General features: G+C 44.4%; 2 protein-coding genes across 3 annotated transcripts in view; both read left to right on the forward strand.

Annotated features, from left to right (window-relative positions):
* The window catches only part of LOC310750701 (uncharacterized protein), a 735,887-nt gene that overhangs the window by 474,437 nt on the left and 247,123 nt on the right, over window positions 1-14,327 (forward strand). The window lies entirely within an intron of this gene.
* EBF2 (EBF transcription factor 2) overlaps window positions 1-14,327 on the forward strand; it is a 254,019-nt gene that overhangs the window by 1,793 nt on the left and 237,899 nt on the right. For both annotated transcript variants that reach the window (XM_083588712.1, XM_083588711.1), the window contains exons 2-5: window positions 4,965-5,121; window positions 6,559-6,622; window positions 8,685-8,740; window positions 9,058-9,131. In XM_083588712.1, the coding sequence (XP_083444838.1) occupies window positions 4,965-5,121; window positions 6,559-6,622; window positions 8,685-8,740; window positions 9,058-9,131 (351 nt within the window). The remainder of the gene's footprint in view (window positions 1-4,964; window positions 5,122-6,558; window positions 6,623-8,684; window positions 8,741-9,057; window positions 9,132-14,327) is intronic.

Here is a 14,327-nt window from a genome sequence, read left to right on the forward strand (position 1 = left end):
CGACAGGGTTGCAAGCAAATTGAATGACCTAATCTGGAAAAACTAACAATAATCTGATAGCTACAGGGTAGTTGAGCCGAAGTGAAGCGGATTTAAAGCGAGCGGGGCTGCGATCCTAAACACATATTTGTAAGGATGCAATCCTAACTCCATTTACCCGAGAGTAAACCCTCTTTGAATTCACTAGTACTTAACTTCTGAGTAGGTAGCGTTAGGGTTGCGCTGTAAATCTAATTGAAGTCGATGGGATTTACTTTGGAGCAAGCAAGCTTAAGATGAGGCGCCTTAAATATATAATATATAAGTAGGCAGGAAATGACATTCCGGTCAATGGAGCGACAATGGATTTGTGTTGGGGTGTAAAGATCTGAAATCGGCTGAAGCTCTACTGAAAGTAAACTCCGCTAAATAATAACAATGCATATATACCGACGGGAGTTTCAAAGAAATCTGTGCCCTAAAACGGACCATTGATCTCACTTAGCAACCCACACACACTGCGGAAGGCAGACTAACTTTTAATTCGGAGTCATGTAACAAATGGGATTTAAGACCGAGCGGTCCCAAATGCTCTTGACCGGAAAAGAAGATCCACAGAAGGAAACGTGGAGGAAGAGAGATCACTATGGATCCCAGGCTTTAAAAGAGCTGCGTATCTTTCGTGGCTTTAAGCCACGGCCTTCAGGAAGGGAAGCTGGCTAAAGCCGAGAGAATCCGGAGGCTTTAAAGCTCAGTTTCCGAAAAGGAAAGTCACCGGCGCAGGAGCAAACTCCATCGGCGCCCCGGCTCCGCCGCGCTTTAATCGGGCAGCTGCGCCAGGCAAATATCCTAGCCCAAACCTAATGGGTGCTTACACAGAAGTAATTTCCTTTGAACTCTGAGACTTCTCGAAAAGAGTGCTGGAGGAGGATCGCAGCCCGAGGAAGGTCTAAAACTCCTCTCCAAAGACAGAGATCAACCCCGCGGCTCCTTCTGGCGGCTCTTGGCGTTAGGAACCGAGACACCACCGACTGCTAAGTCCGTGCGATAGATTTGCTTTCTAAGAAAAGCGGGAGAGGATGAAAACCAGCGCGCCGATCCTGGAAACGCGTCCTTGCAAATAAGTTCCAGCGGTTCCAGCAACACCTGCCCGACAAGGAAGGCACAGGTTTGAAGTAAGCCGAGACTTTTTTGTTCGCATTGAGGATTTTTCGTGAGGTTGAAGTCGTGGCCTGACAAGACTCTCACGCAAAAGGTGATTGCCGGGAGCAGCTTCCACTGACACCGATCCGTTTAGATCCACCTAGGTAGAACTTGCGCGTGTGCTCCGAAGACGTTTTAACGCGGCAAACCCGCGCGCGCTTCTTAGCAGGGCGGCCGCCTCTGGAGTTTGACGGGACTTTTTACCTAACGCGCATCAGCGCCAGTCTGCAGGATCACAGCTTTGCTAAGTGGATTTCCTTCCTAAATCAATTTCCCAATAGATCTGGAATCTGCAGAGGAGAAAATCGGAGACGGGTCAGAGCGGTGCTGGGCTCTGGGAGTAGGAAAAGTTTCTGTTCCTAGGCAGATGCCAGGATTTTCCGGGCTGAACTGGAAGGCAGGGAGAATTCAGTCTACCCTGCAAGAGAGCGAAAATAAACATCCATCTTCTCTCCAGGGCCGTCGCCTGCCTCCTCCTGCGAAGAAAGCGGCAGGATCGGCTTTCGCTGGGGGAGGTTCCCCCCTCTGATTGTTCTAACAGGTCTTCCCACCTGGAGGCGCAAAAACAAACAACCGCCCAAAACTTTTCAAACTCCGTTGAGGAAATAAAACTCTGCCGCAATGAAATGAGGAAATAAAACTCTTCTTGTCCAGACGGTATTAACTAAATTCAGTGGAAAGGTTTTTTTTAAAGGGAAATAGAATTTTAAATGCCTTTCCAATGCCCTTAGACGCATGTTTAAATTAGCAGGAAGTCCCATTAAACTTTCTGGGATTTATTCGAGGAAGCGAGGTTAGGCAATTAAGACTTTCCTAGAAAATAAAGTAGGATTTTTGGATCTTCAAACAGTCGCAAGTGTCTCCCCATTTTCCTCAGTGTTGTGATAGAGCGATCCGGGGTTAATTCGGGGATTTAAAGCGGGGTAAGCCAAAATTAATTCTTGGTCTTCAATACATGCTTGAAAAGTTGTGTCCCGCCATTTCCTGCCAATGAATAAACAGGCTGCCCCAATCGTGAACAAACTTCCTAGGTCAAAGGGTGTTGCCTGAGCAATTTTTCCTGGAAATAAATCCTTTTGCTTTCAGTGGGAATTATCAGAATTATGTTTTTAAAACGCTATAGCGTTGACCGTTCTTCAGACCCGACCTTTTGCATATTTACTGGGAAATAAGCCCCACGGAATCTAATGGGGCTTCTCCCCAACGTAAACGGGCCTAGAACAGGTAATCTTGAACCGGTAAGACTGCCTGTACCCTCAGACTGCAACCCTATACATTTACCTGTGAGCGAATCCCATTAAACCAATGGGACTTACTTCTGAGCAGGCATGTCTAGGATTGCGAAGTTAACATGGGAGGAAGTCCCAGTGGGATCCGTGAGATTTAGAGTAAACCTTCGTAAAACAGGGAAGGCGAGCGAAGCAGGCAGCAGGCCGTAGTCAAAAGTCAGTGCTCAGCTCCTATTGTTTTGCACACTTAACAACGGCAGCGGGGGCTATTTAAAGCGGTAGGGTTTACTCTGGAAGATATGCATAAAATCCGTGCAAGAATAAAGGGATTTGGAGGGAGGAGGGAGAGTCAAATATACGATCCTATGCAAACATAACTCCGAGGAACTTACATGTAAGCGAAGAAACGGATTGGATCAAGTGAGAATCTATTCCAGTGAAGGCGCCTAGCCTACATCTGCTGAACACGCGCAGGGCCCGGTAATATTTATCTTCGCTTGTTCACTGGTCAGCGAGCCACCAATCCTAACCGCCTTGACTTTGGAGCCAGCTGGATGGGCCTGCCTTGTCTTGGAAGTTTCGTCCTGTCCAGCGGTCCCTGCTCCGAAAGCAGGGAGGCTGTAAAGGCGACAGGTATGCGCCTTGTCTCAGATACACTCCACTCCCTGCTCTCACCGCCGCCCGCCCTTCGCCGCGCGACTCTACCTGAAAGAGTTCAGAGTCCGCTGAAAGCTTTGCGACTTGCTTTTCACTAAATTCGTTGAGAGGATTGGGGCTGCCAAGAGGGCAGTTTTAGACAGCGCTTACCTGGCTTGCAAGCCTCCATGAAAACAGTAGGACTAAATTTCCGAATGACCCTGCTCCAGATTGCATTGGCAATTAGGAAATTGCAAATCGTGCCATTGACACTATCGACGCCCCGGGCTTAAGCGAGCACTTCCTTTCGCAGTTTCTCCGAAATCGATGAACTTTCCCGGTTCAGTGCTACGCTGTCCTCCTCCCGCCGCACCGCCCCTAAGCGATGCGTTTCGAAACGGGGCAGCCATATAGAAGGGGAGGGGAAGCCCCTCGCATTGATCACCATTCATTGATCCGAATTGGGTTCTTAACGGGAAGCGCACAGAAGTCGCTTCGCTGCTGTTTAACAAGACAAACCCTTTCCTCATCTCCTCCCGGGACCAGCAACTTGAAAGTAGTCCACTGAGCCTCAGGCGTCGGGGGTTGGCGAGCTGGATCGGGTCTAAAGCGAACAGGGACCTTTGGTGGTTGGGAATGCTTAGACCAAGCTCTTTTGCCCTGGGCTATTTCTCAACGGACCTTGCTTCCTAACAAGACCAGGCTGTTGAGAGGGAGAAATGAACGGATTTGCGTATGTTTGAAGGCTGCTGGCACCCAAGAAACGAAACTACTTCGGAGATTTCCCGGTTCTTCCCTGACCTCCAGCTCCGGAGCTTCTGTTTAGTACTGGTAAATCACCAGGATATCTTTTAAAAACACAAACACCACAACTCTCCCCTCCAAGTACCCAAAGGGTTATTATCCTTCAGCTTCCCCCGAATTTATGATAAAAAATGTTGGCGAAGAAGACGAGAATGAAAGTCATCAGACGGAGCCGGCCTTACTGTTAGACAGGGGGGAGGCGGCCCGGTCCGTGCAAGAGTTGTTTTGAGGTGGGGGTTTTTTGGGGGGGGGAGAGGGAGGTTGCAGCGTTAAAGATTAGCAAAAGGAAAACAGCTTGGTTTATTTTAATTCTGATTTATTTTAATTTTGTCTTACATATATTACAATGATAAAGCGTGGAAGATATTCTGCCTCCCAGGCACGGGAAGCAGAATATTGGTTGGTCCATCTCAAGCCAACCGTGCTAGAATCCGAGGCGGGCTTCTTGCAGGTGAATCGTCTATTGGGGCTCTTTCCCCTGTGCTGCTCCTCGCCCCCGCTTCCCTCTGTGCCCACTACCAAAAGTAAATAAATAAATAATAACAACATTGTGACACTTTAAAGGCCCTGTCAAATATCTCTTGAGGCAGAAACGTAGAGTCCCCGATCCGTCAGGCGCCTTCAGTGCTTGCTTGCTTTCTGTCGGGCACATATTAACGGTTAGCAACCTGGCTAAAATAATTTGGGAATAGAAGAGGAGGAGGAGGAAAGAGTTCTTGCATTCGATGAAAAGAACTTTAGCTTTCTGGCCGAAGAAACCTGTTGGTTTTTAAAGTGTCACAAAACTTGTCTCTGTGTGTGACTGAGTATAGCATGCGGAAATGAAAGTAACGGCCGGATCCTATCCGTGTTTGACTCTGAAACTCTCAGTGGCAATCCTGTGCATGCTTACTGTTGGAAGGAAATCCCACTGAATTCAGCGGGGCTTGCTCCTAGGAAGCGTGTATCGAGGACTGCAAACCAACGTGGAACTCGGATGCGCGCTGCGTTGGGAGGCCCACCGGGCGCAGGCATAGGATCGCGCTCAGCCGCGGCGCCTATTTTACGTCCGTTCACATTTGCTCATTCATTCCACTTCTCTCCCTCCTTTTTTCCTTTTCCTTTCTTCCACAGCGGCGTGGCTTTGTCGCGAGCCCACTTCGAAAAGCAGCCGCCCTCCAACTTGAGAAAGTCAAATTTTTTCCACTTCGTCTTGGCGCTTTACGACCGGCAAGGGCAGCCCGTGGAGATCGAGCGGACGGCGTTTGTGGACTTCGTGGAAAACGACAAAGTAAGGCTTTTATTAGGCTTGATAGCTCTCTCTGACCCATCCCACCCCAAAAATCCCTCCACGTCACCCAACTTGTGTCTCGCTCCTTAGTGTTAGCGCAATTTTTTAAAGAGATAAATCAAGCTGAGATGCTACCGACTTCTAAGAAAACGATGGCTAGAATTGGGGCTTGTGAACTAGCACTCAGCTGCACCCTCAAGCACCCTCGGATTGCCCTTTAAAAATCAGCAGCAAAAGCAGCTCCTGCTAATTTCCAGGAACTGAATTTTCTTGGCAAGGATTGATTTATCAGTTTCTCCCTGGAGTTAAAAAGGCGCAACCCACTGCCAGGAGGTTCTCCTGCGCAAAGCGACGATCGAAATACACCTGAGCCCCGCAAGTGCAGCTCCCGTTCATTACTACCAGCTCAAGAGAACTTCCTCTGAGCTGGCCTTGCTGGTTGATTTCATCTGGGCTCAGAGTCTTGTCAGTTTCGCTTCCTGCAAGTCTTGGAAGCCTTCCTGCAAAGCGGCCCGCGATCCTGCCAGAGTTAAGCACTTCTGCAGCACGCGCCTAACCTTGTTCGTTCAAAAGTGCGCCGTTGGGTTTACTCTCTCGTAAGCTTGCTTAAGAACTGCACTCTTTGCGCGATTCCTAACAGGACTTAGAAGTCCTTAACTTTGGCGAAGCTGATGCTCCCCGCGGCTACTGGGCATATACGTTTAAAACTAGCGCCCTGCGTTTTCTTTGTCGAGTTATACTGCATATCCTTAACCGATGGGATCTTCTCTGGTACAGTAGGTGACTGCTGACGTAATTTTAAAATAAGATGTTAAGTCCTCCTCCTCCCTTCCGTCCCAGCACTTCTCTCTGGGCCCTTCTCCCCCTCCCGTCTTTTTCTAGGGAATTTCCAGGTCAAGTGCTGGAAAGACTGAAATGAGCCCTCCGCTGAAATTTCTGTCTCCAAAGCCCCATCATCCCGGATCGCCGGTCCAGGAGGCAACATCACGTCTCCACCAGTCGCGGTTTAAAACACACAAACACACTTATTTTAGCGAAACTAAACTATACAGGCTATCTGCGTCAAATTTTAGAGGCAAAAATTCCGTCCCGGGTCAAGGCAAGCCGGAAATGTCCGAGCAGCTCTCCGGAGTGCAAAAGTCCTCCGCATCAAATTCCCTTTTTCTGTAGCACTTAAGGAGAAGGGGTGGGGTGGGAGGCAAATCTTGGGCACTCTTAATTGGAAGGACAACGGGACTGACTTCCGAGTAAACCACGGATCAGCTCGAGCAGCTCAAGGAAAGGTTCATTTGCGCCAGTAAAACACTTTCCTGCTAACCCAGACCTGACCCCTATGCACATTTACTTGAACTACGTGGGACTTGGTCCTTAATAAAAATAAATGGGCTATTGCGCCGGCAACCCTGTTTGAATCAGTTCTCTCTCCCTTCTCGGCAGGAACAAGGCAACGAGAAAACCAATAATGGCACCCACTACAAACTGCAGCTTCTTTACAGTAACGGTGAGTCTCCTCCCTCTGGGGTTCAGAAAGAGCGACCAGAGTATTTGGGGAGCTCGTATTCTAAAGGGATAATGTCTCGATTAAAGCTAAAATCAGAAATTTTACCCCACCTCCATGTTGAAGTCAGTCCGAAAGAGAAATAATTGATCCTGGTATGGATGCTGGTCCCAGTTCTGCCACAGGTAAATACGACTGACAGGTTTCAAAAACTTCACAAACTCATATGACCAGAGAAGGCAACATGGGACCAAAACCCGATGCATGTATTCAATGGGAAACTGCTTCTTTTAATTCATTTCTTTAAAAATTGAAAAAAATGTCCATCTCCAGTAAATAGGTTTGGTAGGTCTCATTTCATTTCATTTCTTTTTTAAAACTACTGAAGCCTGTTTAATCTGGAGTAGCAGCAGGGCAAAATAGAGATGCACGTGCACCTTGAGACTAGTGCCTATTTCAATCCAGTTTTGAAGCTTCCTTCACCAAAACAAATCCCCAGAATTCTTCATGGCCGAGGTGGGGGAGTGTCCCGCACTCCAGCCACTAGACCACACTGGCTCTCAATAGATAGTGAAATAAAACTGCTAGCACATTTGTAAAACTAAGCAGGGTCTGGTCTGGTTTCAAATTGGGTGGGGGACTGCATGTTGAGAATTCCTGCACAGCAGGGGGTGGACTAGATGACCCTCGGGGGTCCCTTCCAACTCCACAGTTCTTTAAAAGACTGGCCGTTGCATAAAGTACATTTGGCTGGTGTTGCGAATAAGTGTGATAAGCTGTTTAATTAACTCCTTTTGAGGTTGCAAAGAAATGTTTATGTTAGGCCACCACTCCGTTCACAGCAGTAGGTTGCCCAGTCCACTGGTGTGTACGTGTGTGTGTGTGTGTGTGTGTGTGTGTGTGTAACACTTACCTGTTCCTGGGCACCAGCAGCCCCCGCCCCACCACTCATTTTGGCAGCTTTACTAGGTAAGAGAGAAGAGAATGAACACTAGTCCTGTACCTTCAGTTTCTTGAAAGTTTTCTTCCTTTGCAAAAATGGATTCCATTTTTTATTTTTTGCCTCATTTTCAGGGAACGTTCAAATTTTGGTTGGGTCAGCATTTTTATGTTACCTTATTGTTGTGAGGTGGCCAGAGGTGGCACACCCATACGTCTGGAATTTCCCAAACATATGCAGAATACTGCAGTTGGAAGCGGTGTCTGGGCAGAAATCTCTAAAATATCTGGGAAAATCTGGACGTATGGCAACCCATGTTGGCAGTGTTGTTTTGGGTGATTTTCCTTAAAAATAGCTCCAAAACTTCAGGTTTTTTTTTGTTTTGCAAATTTGTTTGAAATATGGCAACCCTCACATATATTCCTTTCCACTAAACCTTCCCCACACCCCCAGCAGTTTGCAGACTTGCCGGCTCAAGGGAGGAGTTGCCACATGATTTCTCGCTCTGGCCTTTAATTGAAGCATAGGAAGGCTACAGGGTATAGACCACTGGTGAGATGATTTGTACTGTGAAAGAAAAGATACAGTACTCTTGCTTCTTCTTCTTCTTCTTCGGCGATCACTCGTAGCCGAGTAAGATTGTCTTCCCTAAACACGGTTTTAACAATGCAAGCACACCTTGGACACTTAAAAAGGGAAGTAGGCATTCCACTCATTAGAATGTCACTGAAATTTTCTCTCCCCTTGGATAATTTTCAAATGCAATTTCATTTCTCATTAATAGAAGGGGAATGGCCAGGGGGTGGAGGAAAATGTAAGAGCAATTTTCAACTCAGCACCAAGGAATATATCGATCTGGATCTGTTTGGATCAGAAGAGGGATCAAGTGAGGATGGAGCAGGAATGACTTTAGAGCAGGAGTGGGGAATTGGTGGCCCTCCAGATGTTGTTGGGGACTTGAACTCTCATTTGCTAGCATGGCCAATGGCCAGGGATGCTGGGCATTGTAGGCCACTGTCATGGTGAGGGCCACAGGTTTCCCATGCCTGATTTAATGGCTTGGGGAACTGATCCTTTGGAATTGTCTTATTTTTATTCTATCATGTTCTTCAATGTTCCCTGTAGGTGTCAGAACTGAACAAGATCTCTTCGTTCGGCTCATTGACTCAGTCACAAAACAGGTAAGATCAAGCAAATTGTCTGTCTCCTGCCCTTTAATTTCCCTACCTACTTGAATTTCTTCCTAATCAAAGCTATGTCTGTAGCATTCTAATCAAGTGTTGGTGTTTCTCATATCCAAACTATTTCTAGTGAGATTTTTTTTAATGCATAGATTGCCTGCTATGTGAAAAAAAAAATATTTTCAATAATCAGACCTGCTTTTCTCCCTTTCTTTTTAAAAAATCAATTAACATAATACTACTACTAATACATGCTGCTGCTACTACTACTACTGCTGCTAATTCCCATCTCTCAATGCTTGTTCACATTTCTATAGCCTATCGCCTATGAAGGACAAAACAAGAATCCAGAAATGTGCAGAGTTTTACTCACCCATGAAGTTATGTGCAGGTAAGACAGCTTCCGTTATTTATGTGTCTGCAGCCACCTTGCAGAAGCTAAGCAGGTCTGGGTCTGCTCAGTGACTGAACCCATGAACCCCATGTATTCTACTTTAAACTCTATAATGGAAGAAAGGCAGAATATCAATGTATTAAAATAAAGCAACCCCTTTTCATTGGTGCGATGTGTGATTTGCACAATGAAAGGGGTGAAAAGTTTGCATTATTTGTTAAAAGATACTGATCATATAAGTCCAAAATAAATGTTTAACCTGTGATCCTCCAGTTCCTATAGAACAACAGCTCCTATCACCCCGACTTCTTGGCCCTGCTGGCTGGGGCTGATGGGATGGTAGGAGCTGCAGTCCACCTGGGAGACCTCAGGTTCCCTCTTCCTGGGCTTCAGGCAGGTTCTCCAGCTCCAACCCACTCAGCCTTATCTGAAGATAGTGGGATCTGAATGTAGAATCTTTTCCATGAAAACGTCTTCTTTACCATTCAGCATCCATGGACTGTGCTGTGGACTCTATGGAAATAAACTTACGTAGGAAAGTTGTGGAAGTGTGCTTTAGCATCCAGCTGTGCATCTATTAGACACAACCAGTTTCAGGCTTGCTGAGTGGAAAATTCGATCGATAGATTCCTTTAGTTGACACTTTTTGTTATTTTTCCTGGAAAATCTGTCAGATTACCACTGCAGAGTTCTGCATGGGTGTACACACGCACACAGTGGGCGGTTTCCAATGTAGTGCTGTGTTAATGACATTTAGTGGTATATTGGTTCTGCTGGTGAAATGGCTCATGCCAGCAGAATGTTGTTGCACAAGTAAATGCATAAGCAGGTTGCTAGTAACTTAGTTGCACGATGGATTGTGCAATCTGTGGTGCGACATGCTTCTGCTAGTGCTGCTGTTGCACTGGATTCCTCTGTTATACCACATTAAAACTTGCCCTTTTGTTAGCAAGCAGAGAACACTGAATTCAGCCCCTAAAGGTTGCAATCCTATACCCACTTACCTGGGACTAAGCCCCATTGAGCTCAATGGGATTTACATTTAGGATTGGACTGAAATGTTCTTCCTGAGCTTCCCCCTCCCTTGCCCCTTGCTCCTGTGTATAGGTTAGCATCACAGACGTAACCAGGATTTTTGTGGTGGGCAGGACTTGGGGGGGGCAGGACCAATGTGATTGGTCAGATAGTTAAGTATTTCTATTGTTTACTTGATCTAGGGGGGGTAACTGCCCCCCTGCCCCCTTGGCTATGCCCATGGTTAGCATGCTCCACTTCATGCATTAAAAGTGTGGATATTCCTGGATGCACACTTACAGACAAATGAGTATGTATATCTTACCTATCTGGTAACTTTTAACCTGCTTTCTAGTCCCCCTTTTCATTTTTGCTGCAAGTTTTAACCAATTCATCAGTTAGCTTTGATTAAATTAAATTGACAATCTTTGTGTGTGTGTGTGTGTGTGTGCGCACGCCAGCAGATTAACTGGGTAGTAGGTATTTAATTTTTTTATAAAAATTTTGCAATACAATTACTTAATGAAATCTGAGGGTTGCAGGCACCATATCAGAAGAAGCCTTCCATCCTTCTGCTACACACCTGGGGTGGGGTAGGGAGAGTGTATCTTCTAAGCAGGTTTACACTGTAACACAGGTATGCATGATCTAAAATCAATTTCCTCTTCAAGCATGAGTTTGTTTATTCATATGCAAATGTATGCAGCTTTAATACAGCAAATATGATGAATTGATTCATGGCACAATCTTATTTGTACATACTTAGACATTAAACTCACTGTGTTCAGTGGGGCTTATTCCATACTATGTGCATTTAAGATGGCAGCATATGATTTCTTTAACTGGGTGAAAGTCCTAGTTGGCACGTGACGATGCAAATTGGCAGTGATCTTTATGTTAAAGCTGCAATCCTATGCACACTTGCACACTTCCCTGTTAGTAAAAGTACAATGGCTGTACCCAGTGTTAGTCTTGCTCAGAGAAGACCTGACGTAATTGATGGACCTAGCTAACTTGGGTTCATCAAATTAACTCAGTTTATTCTGAGTGGAACTTAGCTGGATACATCCCAATGAAACTTACTTCTGAGTAAAAATGCATATTCTTAGAGTGAAGTAGGGTTTCAGGTTTTTTTTAGTCTAGCAGTGCTTGACCATATGTGTTTTCTCTAGTACTTAAAACTGCTAGGTGTTGTGCAAAAATTAAAATTAAAGAGGGCCCTTACAATTTTTCTCTAGATTCTAAAGAGATCATAATTGATCTCAATACGTATATGTTACTTCAAATGCTGACATGCTTTTTCTTTCTATTTAAGCCCCCCCCCCGACATGAATTCTGTTGAAAGTTGTGTTCGTGTTCTTCATAATCAGAAAGCTGGTATATCAGTGAAATTGTGGAAAGAATACATCCAAAAGGATAACAGTGGCTTTGTATGTGTGAAAACAATAGGAATTGTTGCATGCGTTTTCTCCATGTTGGTCTTCAAATATTTTTCATTATGGACATGCACAAGCATGTTTATTTTGGAAAGTGCCATAGCTTAGTGGTGGAACATTACCTTGCAAGCAGAAAATCCCAGGTTCAGTTCCTGGCATCTCCAGGTAGGGTTAGGCAGGTCCCCTGTCTGAAAGCCTGGAAAGCCAGTTAGTAAGTAAACAGTAGGCGGTTTAGAGATACATAGGCAAATGGTCTAACTCTTATGTCTCTAAGTCTGTGTGCTCTTTATCAGACCATGTGGCTGTAAGCAAGTCTGAATATGAAGGCTGTATTTTTGTCAGTCTTATGCCATTGATATATGTTTTACCAAGTACAGAAGGGCGGATCTTAACTGAAAGAAGTTTACAATCTAAAATCCTCCAAGCAGAAGACAGATGTAATTGTTCTTGTGTGTTCTCTCTCTCTCTCTCTCTCTCTCTCTCTCTCTCTCTCTCTCTCACACACACACACACACACACACACACACACACCATATTGTGTACTATCTGGCTTGGCAAAGACTTTGGAAACTTTAAAAACTTGCCACAGTCTTGTGGCAGTTTGGTTGATCCTAATGAAAGTATTTCCTAACTTTGGTTTTGAGGTTTAAAACTGTGCCAGGATTGTGTTCATGGCATGGTATTAATATCTGAGCATGATCAGTGCACATAAAATTTATAAAATTTATATGTGCAAAATACAGTTGACACAATCCAGCCACAATGGAGCACATTTAACTCACATTGATTTTAAGGGAAGAGTTAAGCATGTGCTTAAATCCCTTCTACTGAAATAAATTGGATTTAAAGGCAATTAACTTTTGCTAGGTCATACCAAGTAAAAGTAAGTCAAGTTTCATTAGCTAAATATGCTCAGTCATCACAAATATGGGAGGGGGAAGGTAATTTTATACAAAATTTAGTGACAGAGTACAACTTGGCATTAATATGAAGTTATAATTAATTGTTGATTATCTCAAGCACAGTGTTCCATTTTGTGAGACAAAACTCGTGCTTAATTTGTGTGACTGTGAGGGTAAACATAGCATCCTTCTGTGTGAAATCTTTTTCCTTATCAGAGAATAACACTGTATTCTGCTCATCAGTTAGGAATGAGATGTTCAGTGTTCACTTTACTTTTGGACTTCAAAAGAAGTTTTATAAATAGGAAAGCATGTCCTGTGAAACGCTTTAACATAAGCATGATTACATAAGAAAAGGGGGTGATCTGGCATTGTATAGATTCTTCTAGCAAGGGTTATAACTTATCATAAATGGAGGCTAGTGTTTTCCCCACATTGCCATATCACTGCTCATATACTACATGAATATGCAGGCAGAACTCTTGGGCTCTTACGCCTTGGCTTATACATCAAATGCTTTGCATTAATTGTGATGGCAAAAAAGGCTCTCTGGTTATAAAATAATTATTTGTTAACATGTAACCACCTTGCTTGATAGATTAACTGAGGAAGAATGAGAATTCTCTGATGTCCTTTCAATGTAATGCGTGGATTAGTGAACCAAATCAAGAGCTCTCTATAAAAACCTTAATCGGGTAATTTGAGCAGAAGTCTTTATGTAGACATAACTTTTATAAATTGGATTTTTTAAAAAAGAAAACAACAAAATGAGAATAAGGATGTATTTCACATGGAGTAAGATTTGATATAACCTATTGAAGCTTAGTTAATTTTGACACTTTTATTTTAAGCCCAATAATCAGATCTCACTGTGAGCTGCTTAAGAAGCAGCATCAATTTTTAAAGCTCCTAGTTTAGCCTGCATTAGTAACAGTATATCAAAATTTAATGTACTGTACTAGCCTTGCCGTTCAAGTGGATGCCCATTGTCTTTGAGTGACAGGCCTTGCTTTTCAGCCTCAGTCAGAAGATAAACATCTTTCTGGTTTGTCATATGGAACTGCACGACTATTCAGCTCAAATGCAGACAAGTGTATCCAGCATCCCCTACATCTTTCTCCGAGTGACAGATGCGAGCTTAGCAGGGATGTTGTCTAAATATTTATGCAGATGCAATGATGTGTCACTGGTAGAAGAAGGGGAAATCTCTGTTTCACAATAATTAGTGTACTTGTTTAGTACTTGGAGGGTGGAGTCAAGCTGTTGGTGTTGACACCTTAAAATCTTTAAAGTGTGCTCTGTGAAGCTTCATTGATTTAAATGAAACTTCTACAGAATATAGTTCCGATGGGAGAAGTTAGGCACATAAGCCATCGATCCTCTTAGCTGAATACAAACGTATGCAAAATCTTTGCTCATATGATGGATAAAAATAAGGCATTTCCCCTCCTGGAATAATCCTGCCTCCCCACACCCCAGTCTTGCCAACTATTCACTAAGAGGAAAACTGTTTTGTTTTGCTGTTGCCAGAAAGCCCCAGTGCCCTTGATGCTCAGGGGGGTGAAAAGGTATTATAATGTGAACAGAAGTAGTCTCGGGGCCTACAGCTGGCTAATAACAGAGTTGCATTGAGTGCAAGCGAGACCCACAGCTGTGACTTTCGCCACAAGGCCCAGACTAGACAGCAGCAGACATAATCAGCTGAGCCAGGCGGCCAGTGAGCCTAGGTCTTTATCGGCCAGATGGTGTGAATTTAGACACTTTTGTTATGCAATGCCAGGGAGGAGTTGGGGAGAAGAAAACAAAACAAAGGCCACCATGCTGGGTGCTTATTTGAGTTT

Source organism: Podarcis filfolensis, assembly GCF_964270895.1.
Source record: "Podarcis filfolensis genome assembly, chromosome: 15".
NCBI lineage: Eukaryota > Metazoa > Chordata > Lepidosauria > Squamata > Lacertidae > Podarcis > Podarcis filfolensis.